Source organism: Hippopotamus amphibius, chromosome 2, assembly GCF_030028045.1.
Source record: "Hippopotamus amphibius kiboko isolate mHipAmp2 chromosome 2, mHipAmp2.hap2, whole genome shotgun sequence".
Lineage (NCBI taxonomy): Eukaryota > Metazoa > Chordata > Mammalia > Artiodactyla > Hippopotamidae > Hippopotamus > Hippopotamus amphibius.
In genome coordinates this window covers 175,093,396-175,117,973 of record NC_080187.1, presented here as the reverse complement: position 1 = coordinate 175,117,973, position 24,578 = coordinate 175,093,396, and the positions used below count along the sequence as shown (strand labels likewise).

The 24,578-nt window shown below is 43.9% G+C and overlaps 2 protein-coding genes and 2 non-coding genes across 7 annotated transcripts; all 4 read left to right on the top strand.

Annotated features, from left to right (window-relative positions):
* Window positions 1–1,632: 1,632 nt before the first annotated feature.
* Window positions 1,633–1,705, top strand: TRNAT-UGU (transfer RNA threonine (anticodon UGU)). The gene has a single exon. It is a non-coding gene; the product is annotated as a tRNA-Thr (tRNA).
* Window positions 1,706–4,125: 2,420 nt separating this feature from the next.
* TRNAP-UGG (transfer RNA proline (anticodon UGG)) lies at window positions 4,126–4,197 on the top strand. Its single transcript has one exon. It is a non-coding gene; the product is annotated as a tRNA-Pro (tRNA).
* A 405-nt stretch (window positions 4,198–4,602) lies between these two features.
* Window positions 4,603–24,047, top strand: LOC130846484 (ribonuclease 4-like). 4 transcript variants are annotated; one of them, XM_057724762.1, is made up of 3 exons: window positions 4,626–4,742; window positions 8,146–8,233; window positions 22,723–24,047. In XM_057724762.1, exons 2-3 carry the CDS (start codon window positions 8,206–8,208, stop codon window positions 23,181–23,183), a joined length of 489 nt encoding a protein of 162 aa, XP_057580745.1. In that variant the 5' UTR covers window positions 4,626–4,742; window positions 8,146–8,205; the 3' UTR covers window positions 23,184–24,047. The 4 variants fall into 4 exon arrangements, with proteins under 4 accessions (XP_057580747.1, XP_057580745.1, XP_057580748.1 ...); XM_057724761.1 differs by lacking the exon at window positions 4,626–4,742 and adding an exon at window positions 4,910–4,924; XM_057724764.1 differs by lacking the exon at window positions 8,146–8,233 and having other exon boundaries at window positions 4,603–4,742.
* Window positions 18,627–19,229, top strand: ANG (angiogenin). The gene has a single exon (XM_057724766.1). It carries the CDS (start codon window positions 18,661–18,663, stop codon window positions 19,105–19,107), a length of 447 nt encoding a protein of 148 aa, XP_057580749.1. The 5' UTR covers window positions 18,627–18,660; the 3' UTR covers window positions 19,108–19,229.
* Window positions 24,048–24,578: the final 531 nt, after the last annotated feature.

Here is a 24,578-nt window from a genome sequence, read left to right as displayed (position 1 = left end):
ACAACTTCCCACTGGCTATCTATGTATCATAAATTCTTATGTCCTCCACCCACACCTCAAATTCAGCCTACCTAAATCCTAGCTAAATCCTAGCACTTCTTCACCCCTCTGCCTTCTCCAGATACTCGTCTCTCCTTTAGATTTTTTTTCCAGTAAGTATCACACTGCTTCGTCAAAGTATGACATTTGAGAATCCTCCCTCTTTCCTCTTTATTGTCTCTTATTTCGTCTTCATTCACCTCTACTTCTCTAACTTCAGCAGAATCTCGCAGAATCTCCCTTGCCTATTACCTCTCTCATTTTTTCCTTCCTTTCCAGTCCCATAACTATTACTCTCCTTCATTTTATGTTTGAGGATCTGCACCATGGCTAGGCTAGTCTCTGATGTCCCCTTGACTCTGGTTTCAATCTTCCCTTCGGTTCATTCTGCATCTGAGTTTTCACTGTTCAATTTTAATTTTATTTTTAAGTAATTATTTATTTATTGAGTGTTCCTTGCTGCACCGGGGCGGCGGGGGGGGGGGGGGGGCGGCTTGGAGAGCGGGGGCCAATAGTTATGGCACAAGGTCTTAGTTGCTCGAGGCACGTGGGATCCTCCCAAGCCCAGGGCTCGAACACCATGTCACCCTACAGTGGCAGGCGGGTTCTTAGCCACTGCGCCACCAGGGAAGCCCCTCAGTAGTCAGCTTCTAAAAGGGTGTAACTTCATTCCAGTAATTTCTCAGTCTCCTGCCAATCTGTTTTACAATCCCTCACTTCCACAAGGGCCGGCATCTTCCCTAGCCAGTGTTCTGCCTTGGCCCTCTCAATGCCTAGGTTTTGCTCTCCAACTTTGCTCACAAACTTTTCTCTACCAGGGATCGCTCCGCCCCAAACTTGTATAAGTCTTGACCTTTCTTCAAAGCGCATTTCAAATCCCATCTCCTCCTGAAGGCCTGCCTCTGTGATGGCACACTCTGTAGGTCTGGGAACCTTGACACTGTCCACCGCCCCCTCACACCCGGCACAGCTACTTTTCATTGTTCTCTTTCACCAAAACTAATGTTTTTTTAATACCACAAGACTATGCCAGTGACTTCAAAGTAAAGACCATATCTCGATGCCTCGATCCCAAGTGCACAGCCTAGCACAGAATTGGAGCTTAATGTTTATTGAATGAAGGGATGAATTAAACAGAATTAAATAATGCCTGCTCTGGCGCTGAAACTCGAGCTGTAGAGAGGTCCCTAGTCTGAGGAACTTGAGGGACGGTTGCCGGTCGGTGGATGTCCTAAGTCAAGGAGAAAACCAAATGCGGATGTCTGAGTTTCGTCTGAGAGGTCTGCGGTCGCAACGTACGCTATGCAGAGTTTCCCTTCTTAATTTTCACAGTCTGCAGAGCGCGGAGGGGGAAAGCTTTCACAACATTAGATGGTGTTAGGACAGATTTCTGCAATTTAAAATAGTGGTAGTTCCTGTCACCGCTTCCCCATATTGCGCTATCTCCCGCAACAGCCTACAAACTGAGTTCCAATAGTTGGGAGATAGATTGAAACGACGTCCATGTTTTGTTTGCCCGGTACAGACACTCAAATAAAGGCCCAGCATAAGAGCCTTCCTTTTCTAGCGAAGCGAGAGAACTTTCGTACGTCAGGCCCTATAGCTCAGGGGTTAGAGCACTGGTCTTGTAAACCAGGGGTCGCGAGTTCAAATCTCGCTGGGGCCTGCTGTATAGCAGCTGCTTTTAAACCTTTCTTCCCAGCCACCCACCTCTCCTCGGTAACTTTAACGTCTGCGAAAATTCCGCTAACTTGTATCTTTTCTCTAGGGTCCAGATATTCCAAGTAAACACCCGAGCGGAACCGCTTCCACTTAGGTTCCAATACTAGTGCGCAAGTGCTGCTTTGGCTGTCTTGACTGCGGCGGAGTCCGATACAAACTGCGGGAAGTACTGCCACCCTCCGCGGACGCCCTGGCTGTGCAGACCCGCAGCCAGAGCCCTGAGGGCGACCGAAGCCGGAGAAGGGCATAAGGGCGGCGGGGAAAGAGGTGGGATCGAGCCCTCAGCACCCGCTCTGGGCAGGTTTGGAGCCCCGAACAAGATCCCCTCCCCACAGGGGAAGAGCCGGCGTCAGCTGTCTCGATTAGGCGTCCGGGAGAATGTAGGCTGTCCGACAAGGTTTCATGTTTCAGTGTTTTTCGAACTCTTAGGTATCTCAGCGGGAAAATTAGGGTCGGAACTTGGATCACTAAATTTGTTATTGACTCAAAGAAACTGTGGCTTCCTCTTTGGAAAACCTTAAAATAGTTTCTCCAAGAGTCAGTTCTCATAGCAATATTGGGCTTAGCCATATGTATTATATACCATAGCCTCTCCCTCCCCTAGTCTGTGGACGTGTAAGCGGAAGAGAGGAGCAGCTTGCGTGTGCAAACTCCTGGATTTGGAGACGAGATCAGGAAATGAAGAAAAGAAAGGCCCAGGCCAGAGCTCCGAGGCCCGCCCTTCTCCTTGGCTAGCAGTTGCGCGATCAGAATTGTGTGTTCCACCACCGCTGCCCCTAGTTCTTCGATGCCCGGGTGTCCGCTCCCACTTTAGACACACATCACGCCAGGGAGGCCCCAGGCAGCGCGCTACGTGAAGACAACAGCCTGGGGGCGACCAGATCACCCCCGTTCGGGGCGGCCTCGGGATGCATAGGCTCTAGGTGCGCCTGTGAAGAGCCGACTGGTTGGTCCTGCTTGGAAGCTCCTCCCTGAAGGAGGAGAATCCATCTCTAGAGGGATTGTCCGCAGAACTGAGGATGTATGAGTTTCTCCTAAGCTGGCTGCTATGTGGTGTCCATGCACCAGCAACTAGTGGGCCGTTAGGCTAGAAGCTCTGTTTATCAATGTCCGCAGTATAGAATTCTAGATGAGGTAATTTAGCGCTTCCTTCGATAGCTTAGCTGATAAGGCGGAGAACTGTAGAGTTTCGCAGTATGGTTATTAGGTCGCTGGTTCGATTCCCGCGCGAAGGAGTGGGGTTGACGTTTTAGGGCAGCAACCACCCGGCGAGGTATTGCTCTCTAGTTTCTTACATCGTTTTCCGTCTTCTGGAGTCATTTTCTCCAGACCTTACCCCGTCCCAAAGATAAACGAGGCATACGTGTACGAACTTCGAGTGTAACATCCTTGAGAAGTTGGTCTCGTTGGGCACGGTTCTCAGTGAAAAGGGGAGTATGCACTCACTCTTTCAACCAACTAAAAAATTCTGGGTTTGATGTTCTAGCTGAATTCAGGTTGCTGCCTGAGGTCCAAAGGTTGGAAATCCAAGACCACTCGTTGGTACAGAATATATCCTACGGCCCTTGGGACTCTAATCTGAGGGACAAACCACTGAGATCTTCATTCACTCCACACATACACATTCATAAGGGGAGGCCCTTTTAATTTATTCAGCTGTGCATAGGTTTTTCTAGTTCCACAAAAGACTTTTTGAGCTGAAGCAGGAAGGAGGAACAGGATTTGACGTGAGTTGGGATGAGACTGGGGAGAGAGAATTCCAGACCGAGGAAACAATTTGAGCAGAAGTGGGGAGATGGAACATTTGATTCTCATTCAGGGGAATTGCGGGGGTCTGGACTTCACGAACACGCCCCAGACTGCTTCACCTCCAACAGATCAAAATACTGGCTCCCCGTATTTTGATGCCCATCAGTCCTGCCCCTAGGATTTTATACTCTCGCGAAGTAGTAGCAGCCCGACAGACACACATCCTGTGCGTCTGTCCTGGAGCTCAGGACCCTGCAGTCTTGCAATCGAACCCATCTCGGGTCCTCAGGCTCCAACTCGGTTCTCTCCAGGCTCCCTCCAGGCTGAAGCTCAAGGCTAGACTCTTCCCGGCGGGGCTTGAGGGAGCTGAGACACGCGGCCTGACTTAGGAAAAGCTGCCTCTCCTCACCCCATCCGGCGTCTCGAGGGGTCCAGGACGTGGATCGAGAATTAGCGAGGCTAGAGTCAGACGTGAGATTTCTTGAAGACGGAAGAGCTAAGCAAAGCCAAAGGGAAATGTCACAACAGAAAGAAAACACTCCAGAGAAACCTGGCGGCCCATTGCTGACAGAGAAGTAAGCTTTAGGGAAAATGTACAGGAGCGATCAGCAGCTTGGCTCGTTGGTCTAGGGGTATGATTCTCGCTTTGGGTGCGAGAGGTCCCGGGTTCAAATCCCGGACGAGCCCAACCTTTTGAAAACCTCTGCCAACTGCGGAAAAAAACCTCAGTTCTATACAAACTTTCCCGCGTTCCGAACTGTTCCACAAAAGAGACACACTCATCGAACAGGTAGTAGCTGGAGCTGATCACCTGCGTGAGGCCAAATTGCCTGGCTTCCTCGACTCTCGCCAGCAGGCGCCTGGGAGCGGCAGCCTCGCTCCCTGGAGCAGGGAACAGGATCCCGCAGCCCTTGTGCTCACGACCCCTGAGCGTCGGGCCCGGATCTCCAGGATCGCTCCCGCCCCAGGCAGGAACCCACCAGCTCCGCCTGGGGCGGGGGCTGCTCTGACACCCGCTTAGAAGGCGGGTCGTGGAGGAAAGCGCCTCCTCGGAGACACTGGGCGCGGTCTCAACTACAAAAAGGCTCACACCCCGACCCTCCTCTCCTCTTTGCATCTTTGCGTTTCTATCGGCTCCCCATCGTCCTTACAGAGAGGAAGAAGCGGGTGAGAAGCAAAAACTTCTCTTTCCACCGTTCTGCCTGTCTTTGCAGACTTGTTCCGAGGCCGAGGTAGGTTCACTCCTACGTACACTCCTCCTCCTCCAGCTCCTTTTCCTCCACTTCCCCGCCTCCTCCTTTTAGTAGCTTCATCTGGGGCGTTTGGGCTGGGGGAGTCCCTTCTTAGCAGGGGCAGTGTGGAGCTCCTTGGCCAGGCGGGACCGGACTGGAGGAGCTGAAGAATGGGAAGGAAGGTAAATGTCCAGTTCTTGTACAGTTAGTGATTCCACATTCCTAGTTCGAAGCTTATTTTCTGCAGCTGAGTAGAGATGCCAGTGTGAAATGCCAGTTGCCTAGAACTTAAGGCTCTAAGGGGGACCCCAGAATTGGTGAACCGAAGGGAAATCCCGGGAGGCCTGCAATTCCTCGAAACTAACGATTCTTTTGCTTGGTACCCACGGTGATAGCCAGATTTATGAAACAGGTGTTGTCCAGTTTTTGCAACCATAACTGACATTTGAGAACTCGTGTTTTCTTTTTCTGTTTATTCCTGTCTCCTCACCCTTAACCCACCTTCAGCCAGAGTTGTGAAATTTTTTGAGACACTGCCAACAACCTCTTCTCTAAGCTTTCTTAGTGGAACCATGGAATCCTCAGCTTTCTTACTCTGTGACAGCACATCAAATGATAACACAGGGCTTATTTAGGAAGGGCAGTAAAAGCAGTTTCAGCAGCATTCTGGGGCCTGAGGAAATCTCAAGTGAGCTCTAGGGGAACAGAATTTGCCGCCACAAAATGTCTCTTTAGCATACTATTTTAACCTGGTTATTTTAACAGCAGACAAGAGGAAAATCCTGAAAACTTAGTAGGAGTTACCTTTTTGTAATAAGAAACATTTACATTTATACGAGAAATCTCGATTTGTAAGAGTGTCTCCCTCGCTGTATCAGGAAGAAGAGGATGACCAAATCTCTACAAACTCCTGCCAACTGGAGAAGGCGAAGACTTAAGTTTGCATAATAGCCCTACCCTCGTTAACTGTGCTTTTCCTGGTAACCTTCCATAACTGACTCTCCCCACCCTCGACATCCTCTTTTGTCTTTAGCTGAGGATGGTATTTAAAGAGAGGGCTTCTGCCATTTTGGTGAGTTACTCAGTTTTCCTGGGTCTCTCTAATGGGTGCATGTTTTTAAACATCTGTTTGATTTTTCTCCTGTCAATGTCTCATGTCGTTTTGATTCTTAGACCAGCCAGAAGAACCTGGAAAGGTAGAAGAAAATGTCCTCTTCCCCGACAGAACCAAGACCTTTCCTGTGTCATTAGGAACCTCATAATCAAGTCATAAATGTAATCACTAGAGACCCAAGTAACATAATTATCTGAGTGACACATGGCTAACTTCCCAGAAGCAGCCAGAGGTATTCAAAGATCTACTTAACTACACAGCTACTAACTGGTTAGTGCAGAAGGATAAGACACCTGATTTCAAGCAACTTTTTTACAGATAATGGGGGAGTAAAATATTTTTGGAATGTATGGAAATATCCAAAGTAGTTTTCTCTTAAACAGCAACTTTTCATTGGCACCTTTAAAATTATCTTTGATTTCCTAGAAGTTACTAGTGTGGACTGTGAAAGCTGTGTGGTGCAGTGGGAAGCTACTAGTCCCTGGAACTGCAGATGTTCACTGAGGGATACATGTTCTTTTTTTGTTCCTCAGTTTCCTCATATGTAAAATGAGGGGTTGATAGATAGTCTCTGAGGCCCCTCTTCTAATTCTGACTATAGGATATTGGTAACATGACTCATATGAAAGAAGGTAGTCCAGTAATATGGAGAAAAACTACAGTTTGACAGAGAGGCTGGGGAAAATCATTCTAGAAAAAGAGGAGTGGCTCTGGCTATTGTTGAAAGAACAGATGTGAGTTTATAAGCTGTCAAAACTAAGGGGTTTGCCGGGTTACTGTTGGAAGCATTTGCCAGTGTGATTCATAAATTAAAGTAGATGGCCAAGAAAGTGGACCACAGCAAGCCGGTGTAACCGCTTTAGTTTTTTTTAATCTGTATTTGAGCAAAGAACAATTTCTGTAAGCAGCTATACTCAGAACACGTTTAAATACCTAGGAAAGAGCAAATGGGCACAGAACCCAGAGTTTGTTGAAAATTGAATGTTTAAGGTTTGTCTTCATTTGAAAATATAGATGGATCAGCAGGACTTTGTCCCCATCCTCCCTCAATCAATAGTGTCCCCCACTTCCTGGAGGTAGAGGCGTGATCCTTACTTCCATGTGGGCTTCATCCTCTTTTAACAGTTAGTTCTATTACTAAGTAAGTTTTATGCTTATAGACCTAAAACTTTTGGAGCTATAAAGGAATTTAGAGATTAACCCCTTCCCTACATCACCTACTTTTATAATTAGCCTTAAGGACAATTAAACATATGTATGCTGTATAAAGGGAAAAGTACACCAATACTAAATCCTTAGAAGGAGAACCCATACTTCGTGTGTCCATGTGCAGGGAAACTATTGACTTGAAGGAGAGAGAGAAAAACATTTTGGGAAAAGGGGAATGGCTTTAAATTCAAGTTGTCATAACACTTTTAAAATATATGAGCATTTTTTTTCAGTTAGCAATTGCTTCACATCTATTAAAGTTACTGACAAAAGATGTAACATTCCTTAATCATAGATTATACAGTAGTCCCTCGATAGCCAAGGGGGATTAGTTCCAGGACTCCTCAAGGGTACCAAAATCCAATGCTCAAGTCCCTTATATAAATTGGCATAGTATTTATATATAATCTGTGCACATCCTCCCTATATTTTAAATCATCTCTAGATTATTTATAATACCTAATACAATGTAAATGTTCTGTAAATAGTTGCTGGGGCACAGCAAATTTAAATTTTTGCTTTCTGGAAATTTCTAGAATTTTTTTTCAAATATTTTCAATACGTAGTTGGTTGAATCCGAGAATGAGGAACCTGTGGTTATGAAGGGTTGACTGAAGTTCCTCATTATAAGTATTTCGAGTAAGCACTTACATGCATTTTAATGAAACAGTAAAACTTTTTTTCCCCAAAATCTTATATTCTGTTTCATCATAACCTCATTGTGCCAAGGTGAAAAGAGAAACAGAATGAAAGCAATCATTCATCATTCACCAACTGGCTTTTGGCATTGTCAGTTCTATGGACAGGTTGTGAAATCTCCAAAGGTTTTCAGGTGAAATCCCAGAGGAAGAGAAAGGACTCAGCTGTGTTCATAGGCTGAAGGGTACCCCCCAGCACTACTGCATGACTGGCTCTAAAATCAGAGGCTGATCTGTTTGTGTGAGCTGGTGCTTGCACTGGTGTTTCAGGCCATGGGACCGTATGTGTGTGATGTTGGAGTGGAGTATCTTCTCTCTGCTTTTAGGGGATTTACCAGACATGAGTGGGGTTATGTTGATCAAGTCATCTTGATCCCCACAGGTTGTGGGAACTGGCTGCTGCTTCCTGGTCCAGGACTGCTGAGGCAATAAAGGTGTAGCAATGGGCCTGGCAGCCTCCTCCCTAACAGGTGACTGTTTGATAACTTTTTTTTTGGCCTGGCGCCGGGGCATGTAGGATCTTAGTTCCCTTAACAGGGATGGAACCTGAGCCCCCTGTGTTGGAGTCTTAACCACTGCACTGTCAGGGAAGTCCCCATAAATTTTTTTAAAAATCATATTATTTGTGTTAATAAATCTGAACTCACTACTAAAAGAAAAAGATTTTCAAATTTAATCTCAAAGCAAAACTCAGCCGTGTGGTTTCTGATGGTTGATAACTTTTTTTTTAAACATTATTGGGATTTTTATTTTCTTTATTTTAAAAAATATGTATTTATGTATTTATGTATGTATTTATTTAGGCTGTGTTGGGTCTTCCTTGCTGTGCGAGGGCTTTCTCTAGTTGTGGAGACCGGGGGCTACTCTGTTGTCGTGCAGTGGCTTATCTTGTTGCAGAGCACGGGCTTAGGCACCTGGGCTTCAGTAGTTGCAGCATGCAGGCTCAGTAGTTGTGGCTCTCGGGCACTAGAGTACAGGCTCAGTAGCTGTGGCACACGGGCTTAGTTGCTCCGCGGCATATGGGACCTTCCTGGACCAGGGATCGAAAAATTGGCAGGCAGCTTCTTAACCACTACAACACCAGGGAAGTCCTGGTTGATAAGTTTGTAAAACTCATTTCTTCAGTGTGTGTTTAAAAAAATGATGTGTGATTAATTTTCAATAGGGGCCCCTCTCAAACAGTATGTTTGCCTGTAAAAGAAAAGTGAGTGTTTGGGCACGTTGCTAGATGCCAGGAGAGACCCCACATCCCTCTACTTCTCTTTGCTCCGTTAAAAACCAAAATGCAACCAAATAAATTTGAACATCTAATTGGCTTTATTGAACAATTCATGAATGGGGCAGCATCTCATCTAGTAAAGAAGAGAGGTGCTGCGAGGAGCTCTGCAATGGAAGGCTTTTATAGGCAGAAGCTGGATGAGGGAGGAAGTTATTAGCAACAAAAATGAAAGGATTGTTTCAGTCAAGGTCCCCTGCTGTTTGATTTGGGAGTTTCCTCATAAGAATCATTGACTTACATAATACCCACCTTACACAGTCCTGATGAGGGTAAATGTAGTCATGTGTATGACTACTTCATAGAATGAAAGGTAACACTGATTATTATCATTATTATGATGATTTCAAGTGCATTTGTTTTACTGGTAGGCAGCCTATCTTCCACTGACACCTAAAATACAGGGAGACTGAAAACTTGGAGGTGGGTGGACGACCGTAGAAAGATGAGGATTTTTAAGAAGATAACAGTGTCCTAGACCCAACACCAGGGAAGGTGGCTGCTGAGCATCTGTGAAACCGTTGGCCTCCTGCTGCTATCAGATATTTGAGACCCTAGGTCTATAAGTGATCCTGGTGACCTTTGGTCCACTTTTTTTTTTTCCCAGCTATGGAGCCATACATTTTTTTTTAAGAACCTTTATTGAGATACAATTGACATACAATAAACTGCATACAATTTAAAGTGTGTTTTTTTTTTCGTATTAGTAATGTATATACAGCAATCCCAATCTCCCAATTCATTCCACCCCTCCCCACCCCGATCTCCTCCCCCCACCCCGGCTTTCTCCACTTGGTGTCCATGTGCTTCCAGTTTTTCACCATTGAGAATGATGTTTGCTGTGGGTTTGTCACATATGGCCTTTATTATGTTGAGGTAGGTTCCCTCTATGCCCACCGTCTGAACAGTTTTTATCATAAATGGATGTTGAATTTTGTCAAAAGCCTTTTCTGCATCTATTGAGATGATCATGTGGTTTTTATCCTTCAATTTGTGAATATGGTGTATCACATTGATTGATTTGCATATGTTGAAGAATCCTTGCATTCCAGGGATAAACCGCCCTTGATCATGGTGTATGATCCTTTTAATGTGTTGTTGGATTCTGTTGGCTAGTATTTTGTTGAGGATTTTTGCATCTAAATTCATCAGTGATATTGGTCTGTCATTTTCTTTTTTTGTAGTATCTTTGTCTGGTTTTGGTATCAGGGTGATGGTGGCCTCATAGAATGAGTTTGGGAGTATTCCTTCCTCTGAAACTTTTTGGAAGAGTTTGAGAAGGATGGCTGTTAGCTCTTCTCTAAATATTTGATAAAATTCACCTGTAAAGCCATCTGGTCCAGGACTTTTGTTTGTTAGAAGATTGTTAATCACAGTTTCAATTTCATTACTTGTGATTGGTCTGTTCATATTTTCTATTTCTTCCTGATTCAGTCTTGGAAGGTCATAACTTTCTAAGAATCTTTCCATTTCATCAAGGTTATCCATTTTATTAGCATATCATTGCTTGTGGTAATCTCTTATGGTGCTTTTTATTTCTGTGGTGTCCGTTGTAACTTCTCCTGTTTCATTTCTAAATTTATTGATTTGAGTCGTCTCCCTCTTTTTCTTCATAAGTCTTGCTAGAGGTTTAACAATTTTATTTATCTTCTCAAAGAACCAGCTTTTAGTTTTATTGATTTTTGCTATTGTTTTCTTCATTTCTATTTCATTTATTTCTGCTCTGATCTTTATGATTTCTCTCTGTCTACTCACTTTGGGTTTTGTTTGCTCTTCTTTCTCTAGTTTCTTTAGGTGTAAGGTTAGATTGTTTATTTGGGATTTTTCTTGTTTCTTGAGGTAGGATTGTATTGCTATAAACTTCCCTCTTAGAACTGCTTTTGCTGCCTCCCATAGGTTTTGGATCGTTGTGTTTTCATTGTCATTTGTCTCCACGTATTTTTTGATTTCCTCTCTGATTTCTTCAGTGATCCCTTGGTTGTTTAGTAGTGTATTGTTTAGCCTCCACGTGTTTGCAGTTTTTTATGGTTTTTTTCCTGTAATTGGTTTCTAATCTCATAACGTTGTGGTTGGAAAAGATGCTTGATACGATTTCAGTTTTCTTAAATTTACCAAGGCTTGATTTGTGACCCAAAATGTGACCTATCCTGGAGAATGTTCTGTGTGCACTTGAGAAGAAAGTGTTATCTGCTGTTTTTGGATGTAATGTCCTATAGATATCTATTAAATCTAGCTGGTCTTTTGTGTCATTTAAAGCTTGTGTTTCCTTATTAATTTTCTGTCTGGGTGATCTGCCCATTGGTGTAAGTGAGGTGTTAAAGTCCCCCACTATGATTGTGTTACTGTCGATTTCCTCTTTCATAGTTGTTAGTATTTGCCTTATGTATCGAGGTGTTCCTATATTGCGTGCATATATATATTTACAATTGTTATCTCCTCTTCTTGGATTGATCCCTTGATCATTATGTAGTGTCCTTTCTTGTCTCTTGTAACATTTTTTACTTTAAAGTCTATTTTATCTGATATGAGTATTGCTACTCCAGGTTTCTTTAGATTTCCATTTGCATGGAATACCATTTTCCATCCCCTCACTTTCAATCTGTATGTGTCCCTAGATCTGAAGTGGGTCTCTTGTAGACAGCATATATATGGGTCTTGTTTTGTATCCATTCAGCCAGTCTGTGTCTTTTGGTTGGTGCACTTAGTCCATTTACATTCAAGGTCATTATCGATATGTATGTTCCTATTACCATTTTCTGAAGTGTTTTGTTTTTGTTTTTGTAGGTCCTTTTCTTCTCTTATGTTTTCCGCTTAGAGAAGTTCCTTTAGCATTTGTTGTAGGGCTGGTTTGGTGGTGCTGAATTCTCTTAGCTGTTGCTTGTCTGGAAAGCTTTTGATTTCTCCATCAAATCTGAATGAGATCCTTGCTGGGTAGAGTATTCTTGATTGTATGTTCTTCCCTTTCATCATTTTAAATATATCATGCCACTCCCTTGTGACTTGCAGAGTTTCTGCTGAGAAATCAGCTGTTAACCTTATGGGAGTTCCCTTGTATGCTATTTGTCATTTTTCCTTTGTTGCTTTTAATAATTTTTCTTTGCCTTTAGTTTTTGTCAGTTTAACTACTATGTATCTTGGCATGTTTCTCCTTGGGTTTATCCTTCCTGGGACTCTCTGCATTTACTGGACTTGGGTGACTATTTCCTTTCCCATGTTAGGGAAGATTTCTACTATAATCTCTTCCAATATTTTTTCAGGTCCTTTCTCTCCCTCCTCTCCTTCTGGGACCCCTATAATGCAAATGTTGGTGCGTTTAACATTGTCCCAGACGTCTCTTAGGCTGTCTTCATTTCTTTTCATTCTTTTTTCTTAATTCTTTTCCACATTAGTGATTTTCACCATTCTCTCTTCCAGGTCACTTATTCGCCCTTCTGCCTCAGTGAATCTGCTATTGGTTCATTCTGGTGTATTTTTCATTTCAGTTATTGTGTTGCTTATCTCTGTTTCTTTGTTCTTCAATTCTTCTAGGTCTTTGTTAAACTTTTCTTGCATCTTTTTGATCTTTGCATCCAGTCGTTTTTCAAAGTCCTGGATCATCTTCACCATCATTATTCTGAATTCTTTTTCTGGAAGGTTGCTAATCTTCACTTCATTTAGTTGTTTTTCTGGGTTTTATCTTGTTCCTTCATCGGGTACAAAGTCCTCTGCTTTTTCATTTTCTCTATCTTTCTGTGGCTGTGGTTTTCAGTTCCACAGAACGAGATACTGCTGATACTGCTTGATACTGCTGCCTGCCCTCTTGTGGAGGCTGGGTGGTGGGAGCTCAATAAGACTTTAATCCACTTGTCTGCTAATGGGTGGGTCTGTGTTCCCACCCTGTTGGTTATTTGGCCTGAGGCTACGCAGCACTCTTCTCCATCCAGATCATTGCACGGGAACAATGAAACCTGGGTCCTGTCCTGGGCAAGAGTAAGATACAGGGACATAAGAGAAAGCCAACTTGGGGACAAAAGGCCATGTTTATCAAAATTTGCCTGCTAGAACAAATTTCTAATCTATTAAGGTGGGTTAATAGTTGACCCAGTCATGCCCAGGGAAGAGGTGAATGACTTTGTTTGTCCAAGAGCAGTGTCCTTGGTTTGCATGTCTCTGCCAGATTTGGGGATTTTGAGATCTAGTCTCCCCACCCTGTTCATCTGATCACTATATAATCAGAACCAGGAGGGGCCTCGAAGTTCACACAGCCGGAGCCATCTCCAGAAAAAAACAGCTGGAACCTCTCTTCAATTAGAGGAACACTTCCAGATTTTTGCGAGATTCTTCTTTTTGTATTTCTTTCTGTGTTTGTTTTTTTACTTATGTACTATTTCTAGCGGTCGATCCATTTCAGTGAAACTGTTTCCCCCCTTTTAAAAACTCTGGACCCAAGCTCATGAACTAAGAAAATGAATTACATTCCCAAGGTTAAAATGAAAACAGATTTCTTTAGGGGATATCCTATATAAAGATAAAGAGAAATTAGTGCGACTGGGAGCAAATGAAGGTTTAGGAGAGATTCCTGAATTGTGATAAAATTCCCAAAGATTTGGGAAAGCTGTTAGCTGAAGGGCACCTGGAAGTGCCCCTGGATATAGGCATTGTATATGGCTAAACAAGAAAAGAAACAGAAAGTATGTTTTTAGTTCTGTCGTTTTTTTCCCTTTTTTACGCTCTTTTTTTAAAAATTTAATCATTTAATTATTTGGCTGCTCCAGGTCTTTAATTATGGCACGTGGGAACTACCATCTTCTTTGTGACATGCAGGATCTTTCGTTCTAGCATTTGAACCCTTAGTTGGGACATGTGGGATCTATTACCCTGACCAGAAATTGAACCTGTCCTCCTACACTGGGAGCTCGGAGTCTTAGCAAGTGGACCACCAGAAAGGTCCCAGCTCTGTTTCCTTATAACCTTCACTGCTAATTTCTTTCCTTAAGAAAGTTTTGGTGGAATTCCTTGGCAGTCCAGTGGTTAGGACGCTGTGCTGTAACTGCCAAGGGCATGAGTTGAATCCCTGGTCAGGGAATTAAGCTCCAACAAGCCAGGCAGTGCAGCCACAAAAAAAAAAAAAAAAAGGATATTTTTGGTGCTCTTTGAAAGTCAAGTGGAACACATCCCAAGATCAAAAGAAGGTACATTGACCATAGTTACCCATCAGAAAAGGTCAGGGTAGTCCCTGGCGCATGAAGCGCAATGGACCCTTGAATACAAGGTGCTGCTGGTGGTGGGAGAAAGAGAATGTTAAGTTTTATAAAGACCACGGGATTGGTTTGAGACAGAGGATGAAGTAGGCTAAAGAACATTGGGAACAAATTCCACTGACAGCTACGTGCTTGGGTCTAGAGGATGTGTAAGAGAACGTGACCATCCTTGGCCAAGTGTGAGGCTCTGCTTCATGGGCCTCGGCAGCTTCACTTCTGTTCCACACATGATCTGTCTCTTAGTTGTTTTCTTCCCATTCCACCCTCCCTCTCTTTTGGGGAAATTTAGAATTGCCTATGTGAGCGTGGAAGGTGTGAGTAGGGGAGCAGATGTTACATAGTGGTGGCCGTGGTGTGTATTTGCTGGGATTTGGTTTCTGGATGTCTCAGGGGGTCAAGATTACAATAAGCCTGAGCAAACTTCAGCTGAGTTGTTACAGAATGAATGTGCAAATTCTGTGAATCAGAAACTAAGATATTCCTTTACCTCCCCAGACTGGGACATGAGGACGTTCAACCTCCCAAGGAACAAGTGGCTTTTTAGGTGCAAAGGCCTGAGGTAGGGTCAGTCCAGTGCCTTAACTAGAGGTGGCGTGGGCTGGACTTACACGCCGAGCCTTAAGGGATGATGGGTACCCGTGAGATGGGGTCGCAGACCATCCTGCCGTCACTTTCTTCCAGCTCGTCCCATGTGCCACCAACTAAACGTATACAAACTGCCCTTTCCAATTCCATGGTCACTGGACTTTGGCTAGTGAAACAAGAAAGACTCTCTCATGCTTAATGGGAACCATGGCATTTCAGACTTTTAGACCTAGCAACTCTCATTGTATAGATGAAGACATTTAGGCCTGCAGAGGAAAATGAAGTCAGTGACTACAAAAAGTATTATTGAGGGTCTACTGTGAGGCAGGCAGTATGATTCAAGGTGAATAATAGGAGCCCCGCCCTCCTGTAGATCATGCACCAGCAGGAAACAGTGATTTGTAAACAGGTAAGGGTTTGCTCAAGATCCCACGAATACCGGTTTGGGAATGGCACCCATGAGACCTGACAAGAGGTAAATCTTTATTTTGTGATACCCTTGTGGGCATACCCTGAGCTTTGTGACTTTTGCTTTGACACGGGTATGTAGTGAGGTGTCCTGGGTCTTAAAATCTAAAGCATAGAGTATTTGGACAGAGACCGTAGACAGGCCTGCCGGCTCACAGCACTGCCTGAACAGTAGTATCCCCTGTACAATACTGGCACCTTCTACAAGGACCCACTGTTTCCTCTACAGCATGGGAGACAGCATTCCTATCCGCCTCTGCCACCTAATGACTCTTTTGGGTACTGCCAGCTCAGGTTCTACTTCCAGATTTTTGCGCTCTGGGATTCTGGCCTCTGTTCCCTGTGTGACCTTTAAGGTCCCTTCCAACCTTGACAGCCTGCCATTCTACCATTGCCTGTGACATTAGAAGGCAATCTTTGTGCCTTGCAGAGCAAGAGACTTAATTGATTACCATTCAAGTAAACAGTGTCTTCCAAACAACTCGAAAGAGAAAACACACCCAGGACACTGAAATACACAATGTAAGTGTGAAGGGCTTGGCGCGTGGGGAGCGTGGCAGCCCTGCAGCTGTGTGGAGCAGCAGCCATGTAGCACTACTTGTTTTTCTCTTAGGTGTGACTGTCGCAGTCGTGTACCACTTTCTTCCTATCCTCCCAAGAACACATTTTGCTGCTTCTATGACAAATCATACTCTCATGTGCTTAATGGAACCCTTTTCACGACTCTTTATTTCACTATTGAGGAATGACCAAAGAATTTCTTAGTGTATGATTTGGTAATTCTTCGGCAGTATACCAAATTCTTCCATCGTTATGATCAGACAAGGTGGATCAAGGCCAAATGCTGATTAGATAGAGAAGTCAGAGAAATGCGCCATAAAAGTGCTCCAAACTACCATGAAGGTATGACTCTCTCTCTCTGAGCCCTCCTGTGTGTCTACCCACACGTACCCTACTCACTTTCCTCCTAATAAACACTTTACATGCTTCACTAAGGAAAAAAAAAGGAAAAAAAGTGAAAGAGAGGTCACTCCCCTCACCGCATCACAGGCCTTCCATGTAACCAGCAGAACCCCAAATCCTCTTGTCTTTCTAGAGTAACAGCTATACTCCCAGGGCTGTCAGCATCACTACAGGCTTAGTGCTACAACCTGTGGCCTCTTTAAGAGCTACAGAAATATTTAATTTGAAAATATGTTTATTGTCTAATGCATGAGGAAAGCACAATATAAAAAAGAATAATTAATTTAATATTCATAAGACTGTACCACTTATTTTAAAATTAAGTATGCATAAAGATTACAGCACATTTAAGGATAAATTGAAGGCCAAATTTTTGTCCATTGTAAGAATTTTTCAGCACATGTGATGGTTGCCAATTGTAAATTAAATGAGTGACTCATAGACAAACAATTTGAAAAACCAAATTACAAAAATCAGCTTCCAATTTACACTGGAAAGTCATCTTTGTTGTTGGATGTGAGGGCATTCGCATATATTTGGTATAAGGTGGAATAGGACTATGGTGGTTTCTTAAAAGGCTCTGTTCTTCTAATTTTTCTCCGAAGAGCTGAAGGTATAGTCGGAAACGACCTGCTACAAACACCAAATATCTTTCAAATCTCAAATTCTCAAGTTTCAGAAGAAATAAAATCTCAGTGGCTCATAAGAGATTTGTTTTCTATTTTGTTATAATCTATGCCTATTTAATTCTGTTGTAAATCATCTATCATGGAGTTAAAGTCGTGCCCCAGGAAGAAGCACAATATTGACTCTCTGGGCGTGCTGAGTGTCTGTGACACACCATGCCTGGAATGTGTGAGCTGTACAGATTGAGTTGACAGCTCTTGAGAAATGATGGCAGCTTTCTTCCTTGGAGGAAGATGTTAAGAAATCATTGGAGCAAATTGTAAGGCCTCTAATTTGATGAAGAGCTCTAAGGTGTTTTGTTTGTTTAACCACGTGGTAATACCATTTGCCTATTGTGTGTCAGTCTATGTATGTATCCAGGGAAAGTGGAAAATATTCCCAGTGGAGAATAATCCAAAGTGTTCTCAATGCAAGAAGCTCCTAAGAATAAGTTTGAATTCTTCTTGCTCCAGTCCTCTGTAAGAGCTGACCCCAGACCCACTCCCAAGCACTACATGGGTTCTTCCACACTCCTCCCTGTTCTTTCTAAATAGGACGAAATCATTCCACCTTCGGCCATGAACCACCTGCTCCGTGGGGAATTTGGTCTGCTTCCCTTCACCTCAGGGTGAAACTGCTCTCACTCTTCTCCTCACAGTCAACTGACAGGTTGTCTTGAGGATCTGGAATTTGACTTCAACAATCCTCTGATCACCCTTCCCTGGGTTCAAGGTTCCCTAAAAGTCCGTCTTCTTCAGAGCTCTTACCATCTACCTCACTGTCTCACCTTAGTAACTTGGCATTCCCACGTCTTCCCCATGGATGCTATATCCTGCATTAAGGAGGCACTTGGTGTGGCTTAATGGTCTTTGGGTTCCAGGACCCACGTTACCGAGTCCAAGCTCACTCTGCTCACTGCATGACAGGCCAATGAATTGGAGACGAGGTGTTGAGGCAAGGAGTATGACTTTATTTGTAAAGCTGGCAGACCGAGAAAATGGCAGACTCGTGTCTCCGAGATGCCATCCTATCGGGGTCTGGATGCTAGTTTCTTTTATAGAATCAGAGAGGGAAAGTCAAGGGAGTAAAGGAAAAAGGGTTATCAGTCTTGCAAAACATCTCCTGCAATGACTGGCCTCAGGGAAGGGATGCATTAATTTCTTCTTTTCTGCAGCCATTCACAGGTAGGTAGGGTTCCCTAAGGCAGGCCAGTGTGTATGATTAAAATAGCAAAAGCAATGAAAAGCAAAGGTTAAAGTCAAAGCAACAGATTGAACATGTAGTCTGATTTAGCTCTTCCCTGTTACACTAGCAAGGTGGCTGGTACCCAGCAGGGGCTTATATAGTGTTTGTTATCAAATTAGTTAATATGAATTAACGAGTGCGAATGGATTTTGTAATGCTACAACTGAGAGAAAAGTCGTTTTTCAGTGATCCTCAGGGACAGGAAAGAGCAGTTGGGGCTGGGAGTTGTGTTCAGGAAACTTTTAAATAGACTTTGCAAAGGAATTGATTGACAAGACACATGAGACTAATGAGGAAAGGAGCAGAAAAGAGATACGTAGGTGACAGAGGATCCCTGATTCTTGGCGCCTTGTCACAGGGAAAAGTCCCTGTCCTTTTCGCCTGATCTGACAATGCCATTCTGTGCCCCTACAGCATCTGCTTTTGCCCCTGGCAGGAGCCTTTGTGGGAAGAGATGGTGATGGTCCTGAGCCCCCTGTTTTTGGTCTTCATGCTGGGTCTGGGTCTGACGCCACTCACCCTGGCTCAGGATGACGACAGATACAGACACTTCCTGACCCAGCACTACGATGCCAGGCCATTCGGCCGGGATAGGAGATACTGTGAAACCATGATGAAGAGACGAGGCATGACCAGCCCCTGCAAAGACACCAACACCTTTGTTCATGGCACCAAGAATGACATCAAGGCCATCTGTGAAGAAAGGAATGGAACACCTTACCGCGGCAATCTCAGAATAAGCAAGTCTCCCTTCCAGATCACCACCTGCAAGCATAAAGGAGGGTCCCCCCGGCCTCCATGCCAGTACAGCGCCACAGAAGCACACAGAGTCATTGTTGTTGGCTGTGAAAATGGCTGGCCCACCCACTTGGAGGAGTCCTTTATCCCTCCAAGCCAGTAGCCTAGAGCTGGCTCTGCTCTTCTTTCCTTGCTTCCCCCCTCATACCATAGCAACATTCATGGCTAGGAATCCAGAAAGTGAGCTGTCTGATCTTTGTTTTCTGCTTTACTATATGCTTAATAAATAAAAACATCTCTGAAATCAGTAAGAATCAAAGCTCTTCTCACTGATTCTTGGTCTATTGATCTTACCCCATTTTCTCTATTCAGCTGCCCTCTGAGAGGGTTGGATGGGACAGAAATGCCTTTTTCCTTATGAGTCAGTTCCTTATCAGGCCTTAAGGAGGTAAACTTTACCTTTATGTGAAGGAAGGATGTTAAATTTATCTTACAGAGATTGGTGGGAAAATTCCAGGGCTGAAGGCCACTAAGCAGAATTTTTAGGAGAAGCAAACTGTTTTGTTGTGACCTTTAAGTTGCCAGTATTACTTTTACAAATGTTAAGCCTTAGGAAGAAGAGCTTAGGACTAAAGACCAACAGATCAATTACCCTTTATCTCCTCACCCCCACCTCCCACCCTCCATGTATATACACACATCTTTGTAATCCTGCCTGAATACCAAAATCCATTCAGGGCAGCTACTCTTACCTTAAGCAGGAAGTAATTTGATATTGCTTTGAATGCAACACTCCCAGGATATTCTCATGGTTATTTTATGTAAAGGTCAAAACTTTGATTATTATTATGTTCTCTTTCATCTTTTACTTCATCAACTGCTGTCTGGCAACTCTGAGGTCTTGGGGAGGTCATAGAAAGATTCCAAACTTATCCTTGATTCTTCTTCAACTTGATAGGTTTTCAAGTAAATACAAACTTAGCTTAACAGACAGTCTCTGTAAAATATGCTCATTCATCCACGGATTCAGTGGTTAACTTCCTGTTACATAATTTCATCAACAGATGCTTGGATATTTTATGTAGAAAGTAGTTAATAAATTACAGTTATACATCACCAGTTTTTCCATCTTATGAATGACTGTAGTGGTCACAGTATTTGCCATGGTGACCTCCCCTGCTGCCTACATGCCCTGAAGTGGACCAGAAGCCATGGGTCCTCGATACCTGGGTTATAGGCCAGTGTCCTGGTGCCACAGAGAGCCCAGCCTCACCAAAAGTATTCAATTTATGGAGGAAGGGATGGAGAAGGTTATGGGTACATACTCAACACCTCAATATATCTGCCTTAAGTTCATCTATTTCATCATTGAAAACATTGTCATTTCTTTCTGAAGTAGCCAGAAGGGTTTTCCAAACCTCTTTTATTCAGAAATTTGTGTTGGGACTTCACTGGTGGCACAGTAGTTAAGAATCCACCTGCCAATGCAGGGGACATGAGTTTGATCCCTGGTCTTGGAAGAGCCCAAGCAGCTCGGAGCAACTAAGCCCACGTGCCATAACTACAGAGCTTGTGCTGTGGAGCCCCTGAGCCACAACGACTGAAGCCCGCACACCCTACACCCTGCATGCCACAACTACTGAACCCATGTGTTGCAACTACTGAAGCCCATGTGCCTAGAACCCTTGCTCTGCAGCAAGAGAAGCCACTGCAATGAGAAGCCCATGCACTGCAACCAAACAGGAGCCCTCACTCACCACAACTAGAGAAAGCCTGTGTGCAACAACAAAGACCCAAAGCATAAGAAGAAAAAAGAAAAAACATACCTGAAACAGATGGTGGTAAAAGAAAAAAAAAAAGGAAAGTTTCTCTTAGTATAAAATCAACAAACCCTTAGGAAGAGAGAAATTTCCAGTCTTTGGTAGACTACTTGGACTTTTATTTTCTGGTTCTCCAATCAGTGATATGAGGCAAAGGGGCTTCCAAACAGACTACTGCTCACTCATGGTCTGGATGGGGAAAGTCAAAGGCATGGACCATTATTACATTCATGACATCAGAGCTGTGAAACTCACACCTCCAAATGTCTGCTTAGAGCATTATCATTGCATACCCTGCCCTGGTCTTAGGACAAATGACACTTTCCCAGGACATCATGTGGCAGTGGGATAGGTTGCTTCCTGACCTGCTGATGGAGCTAGCAGCTGCGTAGCCAATCCTGGTATTTTTTGCTCTCTTGTTCTCTCCCAACCAGAGCTGTTTAGAATGAAATGTTTAGTCACAGGAAAGTCATTTTATCGCAAGTCAGTCATTTGAGGAATTGAAATCCTAATCCACTATGTTTTGTTAACTTTGCAAGGAAAAGAGAAGAAGAACCCCCAAATGTCAAGTCCTTTGAAGAATGGTGGCATGCAAGGAAGGAAATTCCATGTGCTTTGGAGAGGAAACATTTGTCTAGGGACACAGCATAAAGTCTAGTGGCTGAGATGTTTCCGCTGAAAAACAGCCTTCTAATCTCTTGGGAATACAGGGTCTCTACAAAATAAGAGGGAGGGCGTCAATCGTATGTGTAATTCAGTGTAGCCATCATTTTCTCAGATTGAAGGGAACAAAGGAAACCAAGAAAATGGAAATTGTAGAAACGACCATTGTTGACATTTACTGAACACTCACCATAGGCTAGGCATTGTGATAAGCACTGTACATGAATTTTATCATTTATTCTTCACAGCATTCTAAGAAGTAGGTATTATTATTATATTTATTTTAGTTGTGAGGAAATATACTGAGAGAGGTTAAGTAACTTCCCCAAGGTCACATAGTTAGTGTGGTAGAACTAGGTCTTTGGGATCACCCTATCAAATGAAGTTCTCTCTGAGATTCGACGTGTGTGGTGGAGAAAGACTTTGGGACAAGCTCTACCCAAAAAGTATGTGTTGGGAGGGTTTGGGGCTCGTTTCATTTTCTGTTGTAGGAAGAACCTTGAGATGCATCCATTGATATCTACACTGGACTTCTGTTCATAATATTTTCCTGTGTCTTGTTAAGTCTGTTGGTTACCGTGGCTGAGGCCATGGCTTTGCTCTTGTGTGAACAGTTTAATCTTCTCTGTAGCTAGTCATCTTGCGAAACCATGTTGTTGGTCGCAAAGAAGCAAGATGAGAGAAAGTCGACAGAACTGTGCCAATTAGATTTGGGGAAAGCAACCCACAGCACACTGCTGTGATGAAGCTCTTAGCCAAGTGCTAAGTGTGTCTTCCGTAGTTGTGTCCAGTGGTCCTGGGGTGAGGGTAACTTGAGCATCATTTCTTCCTGCCATCCTGCTTCCCACAGCTCCTTTACCTCCCTCTCTTCCTAACTCCATATTGTGTCTCTGCGGCAGCAGGTGCCGGAATATGACATAGAGCTCTGTATCTTTCTGTGCACAGGCGAAAGCTGGTTGTGAACTTACAAGGTGGCATTTCAAAGAATGATAGTTATGTTTGACCCTGATCATTCTCGTTAAGGAGAGGCTGTAGGTGGAATAAAGTGCAGGTCCTCGTCAGCCGTTTTGGTCACATGCACAGTGTGATCCACCATCGTGATGCAGCATCTTTGAAAACAAAGGACAGTAGGAAGCATGTATACCAAACTAGGAGCTTCGCTGGGGTGACCCTTGCACTGTGTGTGTGTAGAAAATGGACCTGTCTGATGCTCCAGAACTGGTTCTTGCTGCTTTGGGTTGCTCACTTCCTGTTGAATCAGGCATGACTTTTCCTGCCCCTTGGTTTTTCTCTAGGCATCTCCGAGGTGGTGATGGCTCTCCAGAGGACCCCTGCATCACTTCTGCCCTTGCTGCTGACCCTGCTGGGGCTGGTGCTGCTGCAGCCCTCGTATGGCCAGATTCCCGGGTACCAACGATTCCTGAGGGAACACGTGGACTCTGGTGTGACAGGAGGCACTAATACCTACTGCAACATGATGATGCAAAGACGGCGCATGACTTTACCTCGGTGCAAGGGCTTCAACACTTTCATTCATGAAGACCTTGGGAACATTCTTAGTATCTGCCGCAACAACAATATTCGATGCAGGAATGGCCAGATGAACTGCCATGCGGGTGTAGTGAGGGTCACAGACTGCAGGCATACTGGAGGGGCCAGTGGCCCCAATTGCAGATACCAGGCGAGGGCCAGCACGAGACGTGTTGTCATTGCCTGCAATGGTAACCCATTGGTGCCTGTGCACCTTGACCGTTAGAAGCCACCCAGCAGGGGTTATGGCCCAGCTGCTGGCCTTTACCTTAAATAGCAATCAGTTTAAAAAAAAATTAAAAAAAAAATTTAAAAAATGGTTTGAAAACCTAAAAAAAAAAAATAGCAATCAGTGTTGCATTTGGGTTGTCCCAGACTCTGTCTCCACTGCTTCTTTTTTCCTTCTTTTTCCTTCTTTATATAACCCGCTCTGTTAAATACATTGCATGAAAGAGAAAGACGAGACAGAAACTTATCATGAATATGGGCTTTTCTGTAATAAGCTTCCATTTATAATATTGGTCAGCTTTGCTGTCTCTGATCTTATCCTCTGGAATTTAGTCATTACATGGCACTTCAGGAATTTCAAGGTGCTTTCAATCAAGTCACTTCATTCTAATACCATAGCCCCCTTGGGATGCTGCTGACAGTGTTACAATATACAGAAGCCTAAAGTCAAGGGAGTTGCTAAGACCAAAAAGTTAATAGAAAAGCTGAGACAAAAGTCTACTTTACATGGTTACTAATCCAGGGCTTTTTCCACTTCATCACAAGGAGTGTTTTGAAAGTATCTGGGTTTTGTTCCTCCCCAAAGTCAGCTGCTGGGGGAAGCTTTAAAAATTTGGAAATACATACTGGCAACATGAGAGCTCTCTGTGTATCATGTGGCAACCTTGCTGTGTTTGGATCTAATAAAAGCAAGAAATGATACAAGGAAGTTTCTTTTCTTCTTCCCAAACTTTTGAGTCACCCTAGTAAGTCAGAGTATTCAAATGTACTAGATCATTATGACTCATTCGCGCTTCCTGACTGAAAGAGTTTTCATGTTTTCCTTATTATAAAGGAAATAAAGTACCTAATGCCAGATATGTGAGAAGATTTTGGTCTTGTGTGTGAGATTATTTTCTTCCCTGCTGTCCTCCTTTAATTCTCTAGTTTATAAACACGCACGCACTGTTAACTCGGTGGGGGGCGGGGGTGATAGGCTGAAGGGTACCCCCCCAGCACTACTGCATGACTGACTAAAATCAGAGGCTGATCTGTTTGTGTGAGCTGGTGCTTGCAGTGGTGTTTCAGGCCATGGCACTATATGTGTGCAGTGTTGGAGTGGAGTATCTTCTCTCTGCTTTTCAGCGATTTACCAGGCAAGGGTGGGGTTATGCTGATCAAATCAATCTTAATCCCCGTCGATTGTGGGAACTGGCTGCTGCTTCCTGGTCCAGGACTGCTGAGGCAATAAGGGTGTGGCAAGTGGCCAGGCAGCCTCCTCCCTAACAGGTGACTGGTTGACTTTTCTTTTTGGGCGGCATGTTGGCTATTAGTTGGCCCACCAGGGATGGAACCTGCGCCCCCTGCATTGGAAGGGGGGAACCTTGACCACTGGACCAGCAGGAAAGTCCCA

Coding starts and splice junctions, on each gene's coding strand:
- LOC130846484 (XM_057724762.1), top strand. CDS start 8,206: ATGGGCCTGGCAGCCTCCTCCCTAACAG. Junction 8,234..22,722: donor GGCAGCCTCCTCCCTAACAG/GTGACTGTTTGA, acceptor GTTTTTCTCTAG/GCATCTCCGAGGTGGTGATG.
- ANG (XM_057724766.1), top strand. CDS start 18,661: ATGGTGATGGTCCTGAGCCCCCTGTTTTTGGTCTTCATGCTGGGTCTG.